At 41.6% G+C, this 19282-nt stretch overlaps 1 protein-coding gene across 1 annotated transcript in view; it reads left to right on the forward strand.

Annotated features, from left to right (window-relative positions):
* The window catches only part of LOC143217518 (uncharacterized), a 52276-nt gene extending 33200 nt beyond the window's left edge, over positions 1-19076 (forward strand). The window contains exon 6 of the mRNA XM_076441903.1: positions 18920-19076. Within this exon, the coding sequence (XP_076298018.1) occupies positions 18920-19037 (118 nt within the window). The 3' untranslated portion in view covers positions 19038-19076. The remainder of the gene's footprint in view (positions 1-18919) is intronic.
* Positions 19077-19282: the final 206 nt, after the last annotated feature.

Genomic DNA, 19282 nt, shown 5'->3' on the forward strand with positions numbered 1-19282 from the left:
ATCGGTGAAGACAGGCAGGCTTCCTTTATGCGAGCTGCTTCCGTTGCTCGCTGACGGCTGCAGTCGAATCAGGCTGGATCGTCGTAGGAAGGACGATGATCCTCACTCGTCCTGGGAAGATCACGTCGTCGGTGATCCTCGGTTGGCGGGAGATACCCCGCTGTTGTCCTTCGTCTCGCGTTCGTTGACGCGCACGAGCTTTCGTAATTGATAGCGACGAACGCGAATTGAATAGGAGAGTATTGCAAGCGCGAGGATGTAGGGAGAAGAACTAAGCGAGACTCACTTATTAAATTAATAACTGGGAATATATTTGTAACGTATGAAATGAAATTATAATGAACTAGAAGCGCGTGTTATAGCAGGACCGCTCAAAGGCGGATGAGAGCGAGGACTCGTCGGAGTCTGGACCGGGACATCCAGGAGGCGGCGAGCCTCGCTGGAGTCTTGAACGAACGTATCAGACTGGCTGTCCGAATTGAACTGAACTAACTGAACTCTTTTTAGGATCGTGAGGTCGAATACATAGGTGTCTTATTTTCTACCGGATGTCTCGTTAGACATAACGCTATGGATGTTATGAGAAGCGCGCGATTAATGATTACGGTGAATGCTACGTGATACTGCTACGGGGAATACATTAAGATATGATTATTATACAAGGGTTAAGATAAGAATGGGTATATGGTATGAGGTGAGAATCGGATCTGATGAACGGAGCGAAGTATGACTACTTATAACTAATCAATGTTCTTAATAATGACGGTTACAATATCCTACTCTTATTGGCTATGCTTATAACCTATGGCAACACGTCGGCAGACGTGACATCTCACCCCTTGGGGAAATAATTTTCGGCACGAAAATTATTTCTCATCCTCGGAGTCGAACGTCGCGGTTCAACGTAACGTTTCATAAAATGTCGTCTTGGACTCGCATCGTCAAACATGTCGGACGAGTCGTAATCCATCGTAGAGGAAATAGGGAAGGGTTGACGCGTCATCGTCTTCGCTGAAAATGTATATCGCTTGCGGCTTATCGGTTGTAACACAAACGTCTTAGATTTCGGAGAGTTTACAATATGCATGTTACGCTTCGCAGCTATCGCTCTAAATGTAAACGTTTTTGATTTCACGGGTTTCGGTTTCGTGCGAATGACTCGGTCTGTCTTGTATAAGCGGTCGCTGGAGAGGTGAGATTTATCGTGATTATCGCGCGTTGAACTTTGAATATTTCTCTTCTTGCTGAGATGGTCGGTACTAATTATGTCCGTGACCTCGTCGCAGCGGGAATCGAGAGAATATGAATTGGAAAGAGAATTAGATGAATTGGGACGAAGATTTAGGATTTTTAGATTTGGATTGGACTTGGGATACGCGTTGGTATCTAAAATGGAAGAATCGAGATTCAACAATGAATTCGGTTTTGAATTCGAAATAGAAATTGAATCTGAATTTGAATGATACTTGTTCGTGTCGGAATTAGTAGAATTGAGATTCAACGATGAGTTCTGCTTTGAACTCGAAATAGAAATTGAATCTGAATTGGAATGATACTTGTTCGTATCGGAATTAGTAGAATTGAGATTCAACGATGAGTTCTGCTTTGAACTCGAAATAGAAATTGAATCTGAATTGGAATGATACTTGTTCGTATCGGAATTAGTAGAATTGAGATTCAACGATGAGTTCTGCTTTGAACTCGAAATAGAAATTGAATCTGAATTTGAATGATTCGCTCGCGAATCTGGATGCTCATGGGCATTTGATATAGTAGACTTAGAATTTGAAATTGGGATTGAATTTGAAATAGAATTCGTAAATCCTGACTCCGGATCGGCGATTTCCACGATACTTTCTACTTCCTCCAGCTCCATGTTCGGCGTGGAGAGTTCGATCGGTTCAATCGTGGTGTTGACGCTCTGTATGTACGCTTTACCGTCGGAGATGCGCTTTGAACAATTCGGAATTATAACGCCGGGCGCGATTTCGCATTTTCGCAGGTAACCTATCCTAGGTACGGCGGCGTTCATCGCTGTGTATACCGCGGCTCGCGGTTCGGTATGGCAACTCTCGCCTGAGATAAAAGGAAACTCGTTTCCTTGCCATGTCATGCACCGGTTTCTATACGAAATGTCTGCGCCTTGGACTAAGAACGCAGATCCAAGAACTCCATCGGATGGAATTGCAGATGAATCTGGCACAACTTGAAATTCTACGGGCGTACCAGATATTGTTAAACATACGGATCCTACAGTCGACACGATTTCGTCGGTAATGCCAGACATTAGAATTTTATTTCCCGTGTCGATTACAATATCGGGCTTTAATACTGAGGCTCTGATCAGGTTCGGTTCTGATCCTGTGTCTAGCATGATCTTAATATCTTTCATCAACTCGGGGATCATAACAATTATATGCGGGATTGCGGTATTGTCGCTGAGAGTTATTCTCGTTACTCTCTGGCCCTTTCTGTGCTCGGCTCGGTCGCGATTATTCAAGCGAATCGTTTGAGAGGTGCCTCCTGTCGTGGACTCGCGGCGGACAGGAGGCTTGGTCCGTTTCCCGACCGTTCGGTTTCGCGTTTGCGGCATTCGTAAATATCATGCTCGGACGTCTCGCAATAATTGCAGTACTTTGCTGGTGCAAAAGAGCTCGCGTAATCATCTTCGCGGCGTTGGGAGGAGGTGTACGCATCGTGATATGACTCGAGATGACATTCTCCGCGTGGTCTGTTTGAAAACAGGTCGGCACGCGTGCGATAAGGAGAGTCGTCGCGTGGCCCATCGTGGTATCGGTCCGGGCGATAACGGTCGTCGCGATAGCGCTCGGGTGTCGGACTACGGTCGACTCTGAAGTTGCGATATTGTTGTGCCGAAGAATCCCTATCGTATGAAAATGCGTATACGTCGGATTGGCGACTTCGGTAGGAAGAATATGATTGATCGAATCTCGGGTTCGACTGTGGGTGCTGCGGCGACGTCATCCTATCGGGGGTTCTGTCGCGTGACGCGTCCGAAAATGGTATTCGTTCGTCGAATCGTTCGTAACGGTCTCTGTCTATTTCGGCCTCTTTATATAATTCTATCGCTTTATTGAATACGTGATTCAGTGATCCGTGTCGAAGGCGCCGGATTTCACTTCGGAGGTTCGGGATTAACCCGCGGATGAAACTATCTATCGTGAGATCGTCTACGTTCGCTATGTTCGGTCGATCGCGATCGCAGTCGAGGATCGCGGCGCGGAGATCTTTTACGCGGCAAATGTAATCGAGAATATGCTCGTTTTGCCGCATGAAAATATTTGCCATCTGACCTCGGTAGTGGTCGACGGTGTGACAGGTGCCGAAAACGTCTTTGAGACGGTTGCACAGTTCGGTTACTGTTTCGACGTTTTCGTCTTCGATTGCGGTATACGCGATTCCGCGGAGTTTAATGATAATCAATTTCGACAGCGTTCTTTCCGCATGTCGAGGAACGAGATCGCGGGCGCGCTTGCAGGCTCGCGTGAATTGCAGCACAGAAATGTTCGTGCCATCGAATGAAGGAATCGAATCTATTGCGGCTTTTATAACTAGTCGCGAATCTTCTCGCTCAGGCGAGTAATCTCTACGAGTTGGCATCGGATCGTCTTGAAGAGGCTTTGCTAACAGGTGCAACGGAAAGTTAATCAAATTTTCTGTTCGCTGAGAACGCGTGTTTCTCGTTGGGTTCGCCCTTTCGTCGTGGTGGTTGATCGATCCCACCGCTGCCACCAATTTGTTACGTCCCGGAGTCTGACTTTTGCGAAAACTATCGTTCCGCGACCCATTCCCCTTACTGGACGCTCTCAAATGCGATACAACCTTTTGTCCACGCGGCACGTTACGTCCGACGTCTGACTGGGAACCACGACTTTCGCGAACATGCGTATTCTACTTAACGCTTACAGTAGATTCGCCCCAAAGCGGCGGACGAGAACAGAGATAACTGAGACGGCACGAATCTTCGCAGGGAAATATCTAGCAACTTATCGAACAGTTGAGTATAGCGATCGGTGAAGACAGGCAGGCTTCCTTTATGCGAGCTGCTTCCGTTGCTCGCTGACGGCTGCAGTCGAATCAGGCTGGATCGTCGTAGGAAGGACGATGATCCTCACTCGTCCTGGGAAGATCACGTCGTCGGTGATCCTCGGTTGGCGGGAGATACCCCGCTGTTGTCCTTCGTCTCGCGTTCGTTGACGCGCACGAGCTTTCGTAATTGATAGCGACGAACGCGAATTGAATAGGAGAGTATTGCAAGCGCGAGGATGTAGGGAGAAGAACTAAGCGAGACTCACTTATTAAATTAATAACTGGGAATATATTTGTAACGTATGAAATGAAATTATAATGAACTAGAAGCGCGTGTTATAGCAGGACCGCTCAAAGGCGGATGAGAGCGAGGACTCGTCGGAGTCTGGACCGGGACATCCAGGAGGCGGCGAGCCTCGCTGGAGTCTTGAACGAACGTATCAGACTGGCTGTCCGAATTGAACTGAACTAACTGAACTCTTTTTAGGATCGTGAGGTCGAATACATAGGTGTCTTATTTTCTACCGGATGTCTCGTTAGACATAACGCTATGGATGTTATGAGAAGCGCGCGATTAATGATTACGGTGAATGCTACGTGATACTGCTACGGGGAATACATTAAGATATGATTATTATACAAGGGTTAAGATAAGAATGGGTATATGGTATGAGGTGAGAATCGGATCTGATGAACGGAGCGAAGTATGACTACTTATAACTAATCAATGTTCTTAATAATGACGGTTACAATATCCTACTCTTATTGGCTATGCTTATAACCTATGGCAACACGTCGGCAGACGTGACAATGGGTTTAATGAATTTGAGTTAATTATCAAAGAAGACAAATATATTCTTACTATAGAATTTCGTATTACAAGTGTATTTGTGTCGCGAATGGACTGAATTTAGAATAGCAAAGAAATTGAAATGTGATATTACCTAAGCTAAGATGCACGGTGTTGATGCACTGGCAATGCGGGGGACTCGGAGCAACCTTGTCACCGCCCAACAGATTTTACACCGAACTCGCGGAATCTGTATGCGGTTAAACTTTGATTCAAAAGGAACGAACGTCCGATCTCACTGATAGTTGACTTCCGAGAAGCAGCACGACGCGACACTATTCGTGATTACGACAGTACTAGCCCACGAGAGTAGAAATGTAAGGGCTTATATAGCCCTGCAATGACGGGTGGTACTTGTCAGTACCCCTCAAGTGAACATTCGTATTTTGTCAACGACCAGTTGGTCGTGCGTACGTTTGGGCACTAAACTAACCTAAACAGTTATGTAGATTTATCCAGGGTAGCTCTGTTCGTTTATCTAGGACGGTTCCTGCCAGAGATGATATTGAACACCTGTTCGTCATCCGTAACATGATCTTGGTTTTCTTCGATACTGTTAATTTAAAAATACTTCTCAGTGCTACATACAACATTTGTAAAGTTCGCCTTTCTGATTTTTTAAAATCCAAACATACTTTCTCGTATGTTTGTCCCTGACTTTTATGAATCGTAATCGCTTCAGCAGGAACCACTGGAAATTGACTACGTGTGATTTGATATTTTTCCTCACTCGACATATTTACTTGATTCGAGATTTTTAGTACTGGTGTTAAATTTTGATGAATATTTGCATTTTTCATATAATCACGATAACGAGTTCTTACTTTCACTCCTACTCTGGCCAATTGAAAATCTAACCACAATATAGACGGAATTTTAGTATTTTCTTGAAAATTAATAAATTTTAATATTCCGCATGTGTGTGCTCCATTAACCAATCCGTTTTCTACATTAATGTTATTAATAATTATCATATAGTTTATATTAATTTTCAATTTAATCTCAGTTAATAATTCGTTTTGAACTGATTGTTTTTTTAAAGATTGTAATATAAATTTTTTTGTACTTTCATCGATATTCTTTGAAAATGTATTCTCGGGAGTAGAGATGATTAAGTCACTCTTGTATTGGGATAATTTTCGATTATTGTAAGCGGAAACATCATCGTAAGGTACAAAAAAAAATTTTTTTAAATCGAAAAAAAAATTTTTTTGCGTAATTACGTTTGTTTCTTCGGTGGAAACTTTCCGTTCTCTCGTATAAATTGCATTGTTGAATGAACTTCTTTCGAAAAAAACTACAAAAACTAAAAAACTACTTGACCAAAATGGACCAAAATCTAATCAGCTCTAAGTTACAGCGGGGCACATCGATTGCATCATTCATCATCCTGATCGCGTTGTTACTTTTTCTGAAAACGTTAACGAAAAATTTGATTACATAGAAACACACACACACACACATACGAACATTTTGCTGAAAATAGTCTAAAATGACTGCAATGACCATGAAACGTGAAGATCTGCTAAAAAATCGATTTTCGATTTTCGGGGTCATTACAATAACTTCCCTATAAAATCGGGAAGTTAATAAAGATATGTACACTGTGGGAGAAAAAGTTGAAAGTGCCAGAAAAAATTGGCTGGAAAAATCTGCGAGCGTCATTTAATTATGGCCTGGCCATTATTGCATTTGTCACATCAGCTTAGTAAGCGTTCACTGTTCACCGTAACCGTATAATTGAAAATTTGTGTCACTCTTATATATCATTATTGACTTTTATATTACTATTTTGTAAATTATTATATTATAAGGTATTATGGAAGTACCTGGAACTTCACAAGCAATATACAGGGTGTCCCAAAACTCGTGAAAATCCCGAAAGGGGGTGGTTCCTGAGACCATTCTAAGAGACATTTTCCTTTGCACCAATGTCAACTGCGGCTTTGTTTAGGAGTTATTAACGAAAAACACGGACCAATCAGAGCGCGCCCTGGCCCGGCGCGCCGCGCCGGCAAGCGAGTGTCGGTGGTACGCCGCGACATCGCAACGAACAAGAGTTTCTCGATAATGTGAACCCTCTCCGATTTCGATGAGCTTTGGATATGTTGTCAAGACCATGATTCTGAACAACATTTCTCTTTAGACTTTTTGGCGATCGGCTTTAGTTTACGAGATAAGTAACTTGTAATCGTAAATCGATCGATGTACTCTATCTGAACTATCTCCTCTCCGATTTAGATGAGCTTTGGATACGTTGTCAAGACCATGATTCTGAACAACATTTCTCTTTATACTTTTTGGCGATCGGCTTTAGTTTACGAGATAATCGTAAAAAAAGAGCAGAAGCAGAAACTGATTGAATTAAAAACTCACGTATTCAGCCGTAAATCCATTTGCTGCTTCGAAATGTGTGTCACTGGGTCACTCGGTGACGAACTGCACAGATGTCTTCAGGTATACGGCAGTACCGAAAGTCAAGGGACGTACGGCCAGGTCGACGAAATGCACAGCCGGTGGTACAAGGCCTAAGGCAGGCCTGGGCGCGGTTGGCTCGGGGAACACATGTTGCAGCTTCTCCTCTTCGTTTGGTCGGCAAGTCAGTCCCCACCACGGTCACTCCGACTCTTCCCTTAGCCTTAGCCTTAGCCTTAGCACGAGCACCCCCACGAAATTAAAGGAATTGGTAAATGCCGCTAGTTCCACAGCTTCGGGCAAGGGTCTTATGTGCGTGTACATGTTTACATAGTAGTGGTGAGTAACCTGCCGGTGCAGCATCGTGGGGGTGCTCGTGCTAGGACTAAGGCTAAGGCTAAGGGAAGAGTCGGAGTGGCCGTGGTGGGGACTGACTTGCCGACCAAACGAAGAGGAGAAGCTGCAACATGTGTTCCCCGAGCCAACCGCGCCCAGGCCTGGCCTAAGGGATGCGCGGTCAATTCGACGATCCAGAATTTCACTTTCACTTTCGAATGGATAAATAATTCGTATGTTTATTTCACACAGATGCCTTGAAATTTTTCCACACTCACAATCACTGTTCACATTTGTCAACACATAATTATGCACTAATAATAATTGCCATATCCCTTGTACTGCTGCACAAATCACAACAATATGGTAATGCAATCACTAGACTGCGGATTTCATGCATTTGCAGCAAACATGAGTAGGTGCATTTTAAGACAGTAGAGAGATTAAAATAATTTCAAAACACCATAGTATTATTTTCAACTTCTTAAAATGATCACAATGAGAATCAAATATCTGTCTGGCTCCTGTCCCTTGTAATAGCGGCAGCCAACATTCATTTTGCATAAAGATCCGTAGTCTAGTGATTAGTTTAAATATTACTATCAAAAACACAGCTAATAGCAACCGTTAGCTTTGAATTGACAAGTCTTTGGAGATGTTCTCTCTACCGCGGCTCGAACGACACTGATTTTCCGCAAGATTTTTCTAAAGAATTTAGGAAGGGCATTTAGAGTGTCGAAATTCGAAATGCACGCTGTAATAATGCTCACCGAAAAGGAAATAAGAAGTATGGATGAAATGTGTGGAATATGCCTAAAATCTAAACAGACCAGACGCAAGTTTGACACAGTGAGAAAAAGGGCCAATAATCCATTAGATATCATATACACAGATTTATGTGGCCCGATAGAACCGCCAACATGGGACAACAAAAGGTATTTTTTGACTCTTCTCGACGACAGCACCAACTTCGTTATGGTGTACCTGATAGCAAGAAAAGATGAAGTAGCCAATCTCATAAAGACATACGCGAACTTGGTGGAAACGCAGCAGGGAAGAAAAATAAAAATACAATACAATAGGGATGCTACGCTGACCTCACATTTTTACCCCTTGCTGGGTAAAAGGACGGATGACGTTTTCGAACGCGCGGTTACCCATCGACTAAATACCCTTCCTAAATTCTTTAGAAAAATCTTGCGGAAAATCAGTGTCGTTCGAGCCGCGGTAGAGAGAACATCTCCAAAGACTTGTCAATTCAATGCTAACGATAGCTATTAGCTGTGTTTTTGATAGTGATATTTAAACTAATCACTAGATTGCGGATCTTTATGCAAAATTAATGTTGGCTGCCGCTATTACAAGGGACAGGAGCCAGACGGATATTTGATTCTCACTGTGATCATTTTAAGAAGTTGAAAATAATACTATGGTGTTTTGAAATTATTTTAATCTCTACTGTCTTAAAATGCACCTACTCATGTTTGCTGCAAATGCATGAAATCCGCAGTCTAGTGATTGCATTACCATATTGTTGTGATTTGTGCAGCAGTACAAGGGATATGGCAATTATTATTAGTGCATAATTATGTGTTGACAAATGTGAACAGTGATTGTGAGTGTGGAAAAATTTCAAGGCATCTGTGTGAAATAAACATACGAATTATTTATCCATTCGAAAGTGAAAGTGAAATTCTGGATCGTCGAATTGACCGCGCATCCCTTAGGCCTTGTACCACCGGCTGTGCATTTCGTCGACCTGGCCGTACGTCCCTTGACTTTCGGTACTGCCGTATACCTGAAGACATCTGTGCAGTTCGTCACCGAGTGACCCAGTGACACACATTTCGAAGCAGCAAATGGATTTACGGCTGAATACGTGAGTTTTTAATTCAATCAGTTTCTGCTTCTGCTCTTTTTTTACGATTATCTCGTAAACTAAAGCCGATCGCCAAAAAGTATAAAGAGAAATGTTGTTCAGAATCATGGTCTTGACAACGTATCCAAAGCTCATCTAAATCGGAGAGGAGATAGTTCAGATAGAGTACATCGATCGATTTACGATTACAAGTTACTTATCTCGTAAACTAAAGCCGATCGCCAAAAAGTCTAAAGAGAAATGTTGTTCAGAATCATGGTCTTGACAACATATCCAAAGCTCATCGAAATCGGAGAGGGTTCACATTATCGAGAAACTCTTGTTCGTTGCGATGTCGCGGCGTACCACCGACACTCGCTTGCCGGCGCGGCGCGCCGGGCCAGGGCGCGCTCTGATTGGTCCGTGTTTTTCGTTAATAACTCCTAAACAAAGCCGCAGTTGACATTGGTGCAAAGGAAAATGTCTCTTAGAATGGTCTCAGGAACCACCCCCTTTCGGGATTTTCACGAGTTTTGGGACACCCTGTATATTTCATTAACTCGAAATGAGCTTGTTATCATTCTTAGAAATTGTTCTTCAAATGATTTTAAAGAAAAGTGTAATTATCTTTACGAGCATATAAAAGAAACTACCCAATGTGATGTTTTATCAAAAGAAACGAAACAAATTTTGGCTTATTTTACGTCACAATTTAGAGGGAAATGGAATGCATCTGCTAGAAACTATTCTAAATTTAGCAATAAAAATCGGTTATGGCTGAAAATAAAATTGAATTTCCGTCTCATACAATTTGTAATCGCAGTGTAAGACCATCAACTGATTTTTCTGAGGTAGGCGAGAAACTCTTTAAGGGGGCCGTCTCCTAGCAGATGACGGTCGCGCGTGAACACTCACACATCGCTAGAGTACACTCACACACCGCTAGACCACGTATACGTACGCGAGAATTGCTAGGATCAGGGAAATGCGTTCTGATTTCTCGATAATGCAAAGACGGGGGTTTTTATTAGTCAAAATCGCTAGATAAAAGATCAATCTAGTGCGCTGTTTGCTTCAAAAGTCGTTCTTTTACGTTTCCGAGCAATGATTTTGCAATATTCGGCTGCATGTTGCCCGTCGGAGAGGCTAGTACGCCGGCGTGACTGCAGCGCCATCTAACGGGCAACATGCGACGGGCAACATGCAGCCGAATATTGCAAAATCATTGCTCGGAAACGTAAAAGAACGACTTTTGAAGCAAACAGCGCACTAGATTGATCTTTTATCTAGCGATTTTGACTAATAAAAACCCCCGTCTTTGCATTATCGAGAAATCAGAACGCATTTCCCTGATCCTAGCAATTCTCGCGTACGTATACGTGGTCTAGCGGTGTGTGAGTGTACTCTAGCGATGTGTGAGTGTTCACGCGCGACCGTCATCTGCTAGGAGACGGCCCCCTTAAACAACTATTACACGTAGAACAAATTTTTTAAAATGTGGAATTGTATTTTACTTAAGGTGAGTGAAAGATCGAAGCGAAGGAGGACTGAGGAACTTATTGTTAGATTACATTTTAGTCCTGAGGAATTATCTTATGCCAGTCAGATGCAATTTAGGAAAGAACACAAGTTGGATATGGCTAATATCATAAAGGACATTGCATTTTCTTCATCGTGTACTGAAAAATATAAGGAAGTGTATAAGAAGAGCAATGAGAGTACTAAATCGTCGCATACCCCTGATAAGGCTCTAGCAATATTAATAAACGCAAAATTAAGTAAATATCAATATACTATTATTCGGAATGCAGCCATAGAAAACAATAGTACAGTATATCCAAGTTATGAAGCCATTCTAGAAGCAACGAAAAAATGTTACCCTCAAAACATTAGCATTAGCGAATCGAGTACAGAGGTTTCATTGCAAAGTTTATTAGATCATACCGTTAATAGACTATTTCAGGTCCTGGAAGAGGTCTTGAACACTTTGACTCCCGCCTTTTTAAATAATATTCATTTAATAATAAAATGGGGTTGCGGTGGTACTTCCGGCTTTACGGAATATAAACAAAAATTTCAAGACCAGACCGTATCTGATGCGAATATGTTTTCTCCATCTATCGTTCTTGTGCAGTTAATCTCCGGTGATATAAATTCGAAGAAAAAAATTGTATTATGGCAAAACCATCAACCCTCCTCTACAAGATTTTGCAGACCCATTCGCCTGTGTTCATAAATATATGAGATGAACAGATGTAATATATGAATATATTATGAAACAACAGATATCATAATAAAACACACAAGTACAAGACATTCAGAAACAAATACAATCCCTAAATCCAACGGTTGTTAAGTGCAAAGGCATCGATGTATTTGTAAGACACAAATGATTATTAACGATGATTGACGGCAAAGTGTGCAGTGCCATTTCAGAAAATTCCTCCACACAAAGATGCTACCTATGCGGATTAACGTCCAAAGATTTTAATAAAATTGAATTGGTAATGAGTCAAAGTATCCAGGACGAATACAAATTAGAATTTGGAATATCTCCATTACACGCCTACTTACGATTTTTTGAGTGCGTATTGCACTTGTCGTATAAATTAGTTATTTGCCAATGGTATATTCGTGGCGATGAAAATAAAAAAAAGTAGCAGATAATAAACGAAGGATACAAAAGTTATAATATTTAAATCTGAAACGGGCTTAATTGTCGACAGACCAAAACCTCGATATGGTACGACAAATGACGATCCTAATAGGTCAGCACAAATTACTGGAGTAGATCAGGAGAAAATACACCGATTTCGTACCTTTTACTAACTATATCAAGCACATTGCCCACAAAAATAGAACTTTTCCAGAATTTCTATGAAACAGCACAAGAATATATTCGATTGTACCCATGGTACAATATGCCTCCTACAGTGCACAAAGTACTGTTTCATTGTGGAGATATAATGCGACACGCAATTTTGCCAATAGGACAGTTGGGAGAAGAAGCTCGAAATAAAGATATCAAGAATTTTCGAGAATTTACTTTTAATCGATTACTAGTTTCATCTGATCCATACATAAGTAGTATGAAGATGTCATGTACAAAAAAGATGAAATAATATCCCCCCGAAGTCACACAATTTTTTGAAGAACCGGACATAAATGAAGATATGTGTTCCGTCGCGCAGGAACAGGACTCGTAGGTTTCCTTCGGACAGGATTTATGGTACGTTCGTGTCTAGATCTCCTGTTATAGGATTAAACAAACGAGGGTCATTCGGCGACCAGTCAAGGCATCTGTTTAATGTTCAGTTTTTATACACCCTCGAAATTACAAGGTGTCATAAATTTAGTCCCTCCGAAGGACCGTCCGCGACCGTTACGCACGCTGTCGCTCCCTAGGGGAGCGTTTATAGTTCGGTTCTGCGAGCGGATTACCGCATACTTTGTCATGCGAGCAGAAAAATGTCATAAATCTCGAGCGGGTCGACGGGCCCCCCGCTGTGCGTGGCACAAAAAAAGGTCTCTACGGCTTCACGGTTCGTTTAGGTAAACTACCGATAGCTTTCCTTTAAGGCGGTGGGATATCCTCGGATTGTAAGTAGCAAATAACTAGAATCTTACGAGAAAAACTGGGTTTGCGAATTTTCGCTTTATGTCCGTATACGAGCAAACACACCATCGAAAAATTTCATACGGTGTTGCTTCATTTGAAGCAACATTTTCCTTTGCCAAAATGGCGTCCGCAGCTTTGTTAAGGAGTTATTAATGAAAAACACGGACCAATCAGAACGCAGCTCAAGGAACCTTATTTTATTGAGAATTGGCAAAGGAAAATGTTGCGTCAAATGATAAAATATGTATATGTTTTTAGCTGTGACATTAAAATAATGTATTCAAAAACATTTAAACAACATATTTTTACTGTGATTTACTGTGAACAAATATATTTAATTCAGTTGCCCCTTTCCGAGGGCTCCTTTACACCGAATACGAGTCTACGCTCCCTAGTCTCGCGGATGACACTCGCACACTTTTCGACTCACGCGTGGCTTCCGCCGTTTAAGGTGTGCGCATACTAGAGGGCTCGGGAAGGCCGCGGATCGTCTCGGGAAAGCCAAACCCACCGATGGAAGACCATGCGGCAAGGGAGCAGGGCTACCTGCTGTGCGTGGCAGAAAAAAAGGTCTCCGTGGGCTCCCTACCTCTTTTAGGGAAAGGGACCTTTCTTTTCGGGAGCCCTGCTCCCTGCTGTGGAGCCGTCGGCCCGCTAGAGATTTCTTGCCGCATGGTCGTCCATCGGTGGCTTTGGCCTTCCCGAGACGATCCGCGGCCTTCCCGAGACCGTCTAGTATGCGCTCACCTTTACGCGCTCACCCACGGAAACAGGCATGCTGCTCTCAGAGCAGCTCCCGTGCTCCAAAGTTGCTCCCCGTGTGCTCTCAGAGCAGATCGGACGTATGGAAGGGGAACCCACTAAGCGTGACTTGTAAACAGAGCACGAGAGAAGACGAGTGGGAGGGGCGTGGGGAAGTGGAGAGCGCGCCGGAGTGGTCAGACTACAACAACGTAGACGCCGCCGCCACTCTCATACGCTCTTCTTCTCGTCTTCTCTCGTGCTCCGTTTACAATTGGTGGGTTCCCCTTCCATACGTCCGAGCGAGGTCACTGCTCCGACCCTGCTCAGGAGCAGGGTCGATTGCTCCTGCTCCCAAATCGTCCACCTGTGCATGCCTGCACGGAACCCTCCCATTCTTCCCAATCTCCTACAGTACACTTGATCTGGGGGTCCTGTTCCCACATGTATATGTACTTCTACGCCACCTATGCCGACCATGGCAATTGATTGATCGCTCGCTCTGTCTCGTCCGTTTTGTATACATCGGACTCGCTCTGTCGCTCTCAAAATGGTGAAATAGCGCTTTGGGACCATGAAAGCGTGTGAGAGTGGGGGCAGCGTCTACGTTGTTGTAGTCTGACCACTCCGGCGCGCTCTCCACTTCCCCATGCCCCTCCCACTCGTCTTCTCTCGTGCTCTGTTTATAAGTCACGCTTAGTGGGTTCCCCTTCCATACCTCCGATCTGCTCTGAGAGCATACGGGGAGCAACTTGGGAGCACGGGAGCTGCTCTGAGAGCAAAGAGCTGTGCATGCCTGATCTAGAGTATAATTTAGAAACAGTGGGTGCGTGTGAAACATTGGGTGGGTGTGTGTGGTGTCAGGCTGGCCCTTTCCGCCCCACTGTTTTCTCTTTTATCTCTACAGCGTCAAAATGTAAACAAACGTCGCACCGAAACAGACTTACGTTGCAGCGCAGCGTGCAGGAATACGAAAAATTCAATACAGTATTCGCGATAGTTTTTTGCAAATATCTCGAAAACTAAAAGCGACTCCCCTATATTGGAAAAGGAAAAAGCTGTTCAGAATGTGTTGCTGCATAACATGTTTCATCAAAATCGGAGTGGGCAGTACTTTTCTGTATAATTACCGTAATTTCAATTATGGTTGAAAATGCCGGTCTTGTAGAACTACTAACTTTGAAGTTACGTATCTCCGACAGAAGTACTATTAAATATTGGCTGTAACAAAAAACGTGCTCTGTAACCTTATAAATAAAGTAGTATTACATAGACTTTTAAACAACGGAGAACAATTTTCGACTTTTGGCCACGATTTGGCGATTTCCGACCACTGTGCGACGTCTCTCCACCATTTCTTTCTTCTACCACTTCCCGCTCACGCTTCCCACACAATTTCCCAATCCGGACTCCCTTCTGTGTTTGCACCCGATCCTTTCGTTTTCCCATATAGTCCACTCCTCATATATTCGTCCCGGGTTCCCAAACACACTTCAATAATACTCTACTGTTCTAGATATGATTTTTACAGGTATATGTCTATAGTGAACTCTAATTATTCAGTTTATTATGTGCCCCTCCTGTTCCTGGGAACTATTATTCTCAGCACACTCATGATTCAAGTAAGTTGATTTGAGTATAATAACTACTCTGCGGATTTTAGGCATTTATGACAAAAATGAATACATTGGATGTATTCAAGCAAGAAAAACATCTGAACAATCTGAAAATGTTATTGTAAATGTAAGGAAGTAATGTTACTACTTCCAACTCACTAAAGGTATTAAAGATACAAAGAAATGTTGCATGTAGATCATGTATCTTACAATTACTTCAGACAATTTTTATTTCGTAACTTATTAACATTCCAATAAGAAAGTTACGTCATTTATGGGGATATGAACCATGTAAGCCTAATAAAATGAAGTAACATTTTTTTTACATATTACAAAGATACTGTAAAAAAAAGATTTTTCAAGGAAACATTAAGCAACATTTTGGCTTTATTTTTAGATGAAATTATAATATGGTCGACTTATACATAATAACGTTATCTAACTCCATGTCCAGAAAAATCTTAGTCGCTTGCCCTCTGCGGTACAAGTGACTCGGATATAAAATATTGTTGAATTAACTTAAACAAATACAGTTTATCTTCAATGTAGCGTTCGATTGTTTTGATATCTTGATTTGCTGATTTTCTTCAGCGAAAAAGATATTTTTAACTTCCAGATTTTATAGGGAAGTTATTCTAATGACCCCGAAAATCGAAAATTGATTTTTTAGCAGATCTTCTCGTTTCATGGTCTCATTGCAGTCATTTTAGACTATTTTCAGTAAAATGTTCGTATGTGTGTGTGTGGGTGCGCGCGCGCGTATGTATGTCCGTTTCTATGGTCTCAAATTTTTCGTTAACGTTTTCTGAAAAAGTAACAACACGATCAGAATGATGAATGATGCAATCGATGTGCCCCGTCGTAACTTAGAGCTGATTAGATTTTGGTCCATATTGGTCAAGTAGTTTTTTAGATTTTTAGTTTTTTTCGAAAGGAGTTCATTCAACAATGCAATTTATACGAGAGAACGGAAAGTTTCCACCGACGAAACAAACGTAATTACACAAACAATTTTTGTTTTCATTTTCTTAAAATGTAAAAAAATTTTTTTAATTTAAAAAAAAATTTTGTATTTGTACCTTACGCTAATGTTTCCGCTTACAATAATCGAAAATTATCCCAATGCAAGAGTGAGTTAATCATCTCTACTCCCAAGAATACATTTTCAAAGAATATGGATGAAAGTACAAAAAAAAGTTTATATTACAATCTTTAAAAAAAAAATCAGTTCAAAACGAATTATTAACTGAGATTAAATTGAAAATTAATATAAACTATATGATAATTATTAATAACATTGATGTTGAAAACGAATTGGTTAATGGAACACACATGCGGAATATTAAAATGTATTACTTTTCAAGAAAATACTAAAATTTCGTCTATATTGTGGTTAGATTTTCAATTGGCCAGAGTAGGAGTGAAAGTAAGAACTCGTTATCGTGATTATATGAAAAATGCAAATATTAATCAAAATTTAACACCAATAATAAAAATATCGAATCAAGTAAATATGTCGAGTGAGGAAAAATATCAAATCACACGTAGTCAATTTCCAGTGGTTCCTGCTGAAGCGATTATGATTCATAAAAGTCAGGGACAAACATACGAGAAAGTATGTTTGGATTTTAAAAAATCAGAAAGGCGAACTTTACAAATGTTGTATGTAGCACTGAGCAGAGTTTCAAAATTAAGCGCGGTTTATATATTTTGGGACAATTTAAATTAACAGTATCGAAGAAAACCAAGATCATATTACGGATGACGAACAGGTGTTCAATATCATCTCTGGCAGGAACCGTCCTAGATAAACGAACAGAGCTACCCTAGATAAATCTACATAACTGTTTAGGTCAGTTTAGGGCCCAAACGTACGCACGACTAACTGGTCGTTGACAAAATACGAATGTTCACTTGAAGGGTACTGACAAGTACCACCCGTCATTGCAGGGCTATATAAGCCCTCACATTTCTACTCTCGTGGGCTAGTACTGTCGTAATCACGAATAGTGTCGCGTCGTGCTGCATCTCGGAAGTCAACTATCAGCGAGATCGGACGTTCGTTCCTTTTGAATCAAAGTTTAACCGCGTACAGATTCCGCGAGTTCGGTGTAAAATCTGTTGGGCGGTGACAAGTTTGCTCCGAGTCCCCCGCATTGCCAGTGCGTCAACACCGTGCATCTTAGCTTAGGTAATATCACATTTCAATTTCTTTCCTATTCTAAATTCAGTCCATTCGTGACACAAATACACTTGTAATACGAAATTCTATAGTAAGAATATATTTGTCTTCTTTGATAATTAACTCAAATTCATTAAACCCATAATTATTGTCCAATATCCTAGTCAAGTAATTGAACGTCCCCACATGATACAATCTTACCGCTCGGATTGTATCAATTAAATTATACTAGTTACGAGGCTTACTAATTATCCTAGCGATTCCCTGATTAAGCATCAGGTTCTTTCGCGACATTCCAATTGTCCAAACAGAGATTTATTCAACCTAGCAGCTCCCCAGTTTCGCATTGGGTTCGTCTGCATCCTAACAGCTCCCTGATTTCGCATCAGGTTCGTCTGTGCTATTATACAACCTCCTAGCAGCTCCCCGGTTTTGCATCGGGTTCGTCTGCGTTTGACTCCATTCCTAGAGGCTCCCTGACTTCGCGTCAGGTTCGTCCTCGCTGTCAATAATCCTAGCGGCTCCCCAATTTCACATTGGGTTCGTCCGCGTCCCTTAACTAACAAATTTATATCATATTCCTAGGGTAATAACCCTTCGCCGGCCACTCGACAATTAACAGTATCGAAAAAAACCAAGATCAATACTGCAAACCCGGATAATGAGGAGTTGTATCGTTTGCGAAAAACTAAATAAGACAATTTATTTTGCAATATTAGTACGCTATAACAAGGAACCAAGCGAGCAACGAGCCTACGATGTTCGTTTAATGCGACGCCATATAGCAAACATTTTGATAAGTAGAAAATTATTGAATTTCCCTGAAAACATATAATCTTCTTAAAACGTACTAAAAATAATGATAATAATATACTGTAACTAACGAATCGGGAAGTTCTTTGTGTGGCTCTTGGAGAGTCAAACACCAAATAAAAAACATTAATAGCTGCAGGCCCTACTAGCCATGCGTACCACTAACCCTCTCGCAAGAGCAGTCCTATCCGCGAGCTCGCGAAGCGAGCGAGCAAAAACAACCCTACTCACGAGCGAGCGAAGCGAGCGAGCAACAATAACCCTCTAGTTATAAGTTCTTATATGTTATTGTTTCTTACGACAATGTAATAAATTGGTAGAATTGCAAGTGATACACAAAGAACTGATCGTGAAATGAGGTAATGAAGATATTAAAGGATTAATTAGCAAGCAGATTTCATTTCCATTTAATTCATCTACTGTAAACATTTATGTTTAGGTGTCTGTTGCGATCAACGGCACTTCATGTTTTCAAGAAGTTTTTGTACTCGCAACATTTGTTGGTATGTGTCTATGGTATATTTTCATCGAAGCTGTTCCGGCGCAGAAGCTCATAGACGCCAGCTCCAAAGTTTTCCGTCAAATGTGAGTACTTAATTAACAACCAATTTCCTTTGATTTTTTTCATACGAACCTTATTATATAAAAGTCCTGTAATGCGGCTGCATAATTATGTATCTAATACAGTAACGTTGCATTCTAAGTTAATTCTCGGTTGTGTTGTGACATAGATCGGGACGAACACTATTTTTTGTGGCTTCATCGACCGCGCCGAACGTGGAAAAGGACATCATGTAAAAGC

The sequence above is a fragment of the Lasioglossum baleicum genome, chromosome 17 (genome assembly GCF_051020765.1).
Source record: "Lasioglossum baleicum chromosome 17, iyLasBale1, whole genome shotgun sequence".
Classification (NCBI taxonomy): domain Eukaryota; kingdom Metazoa; phylum Arthropoda; class Insecta; order Hymenoptera; family Halictidae; genus Lasioglossum; species Lasioglossum baleicum.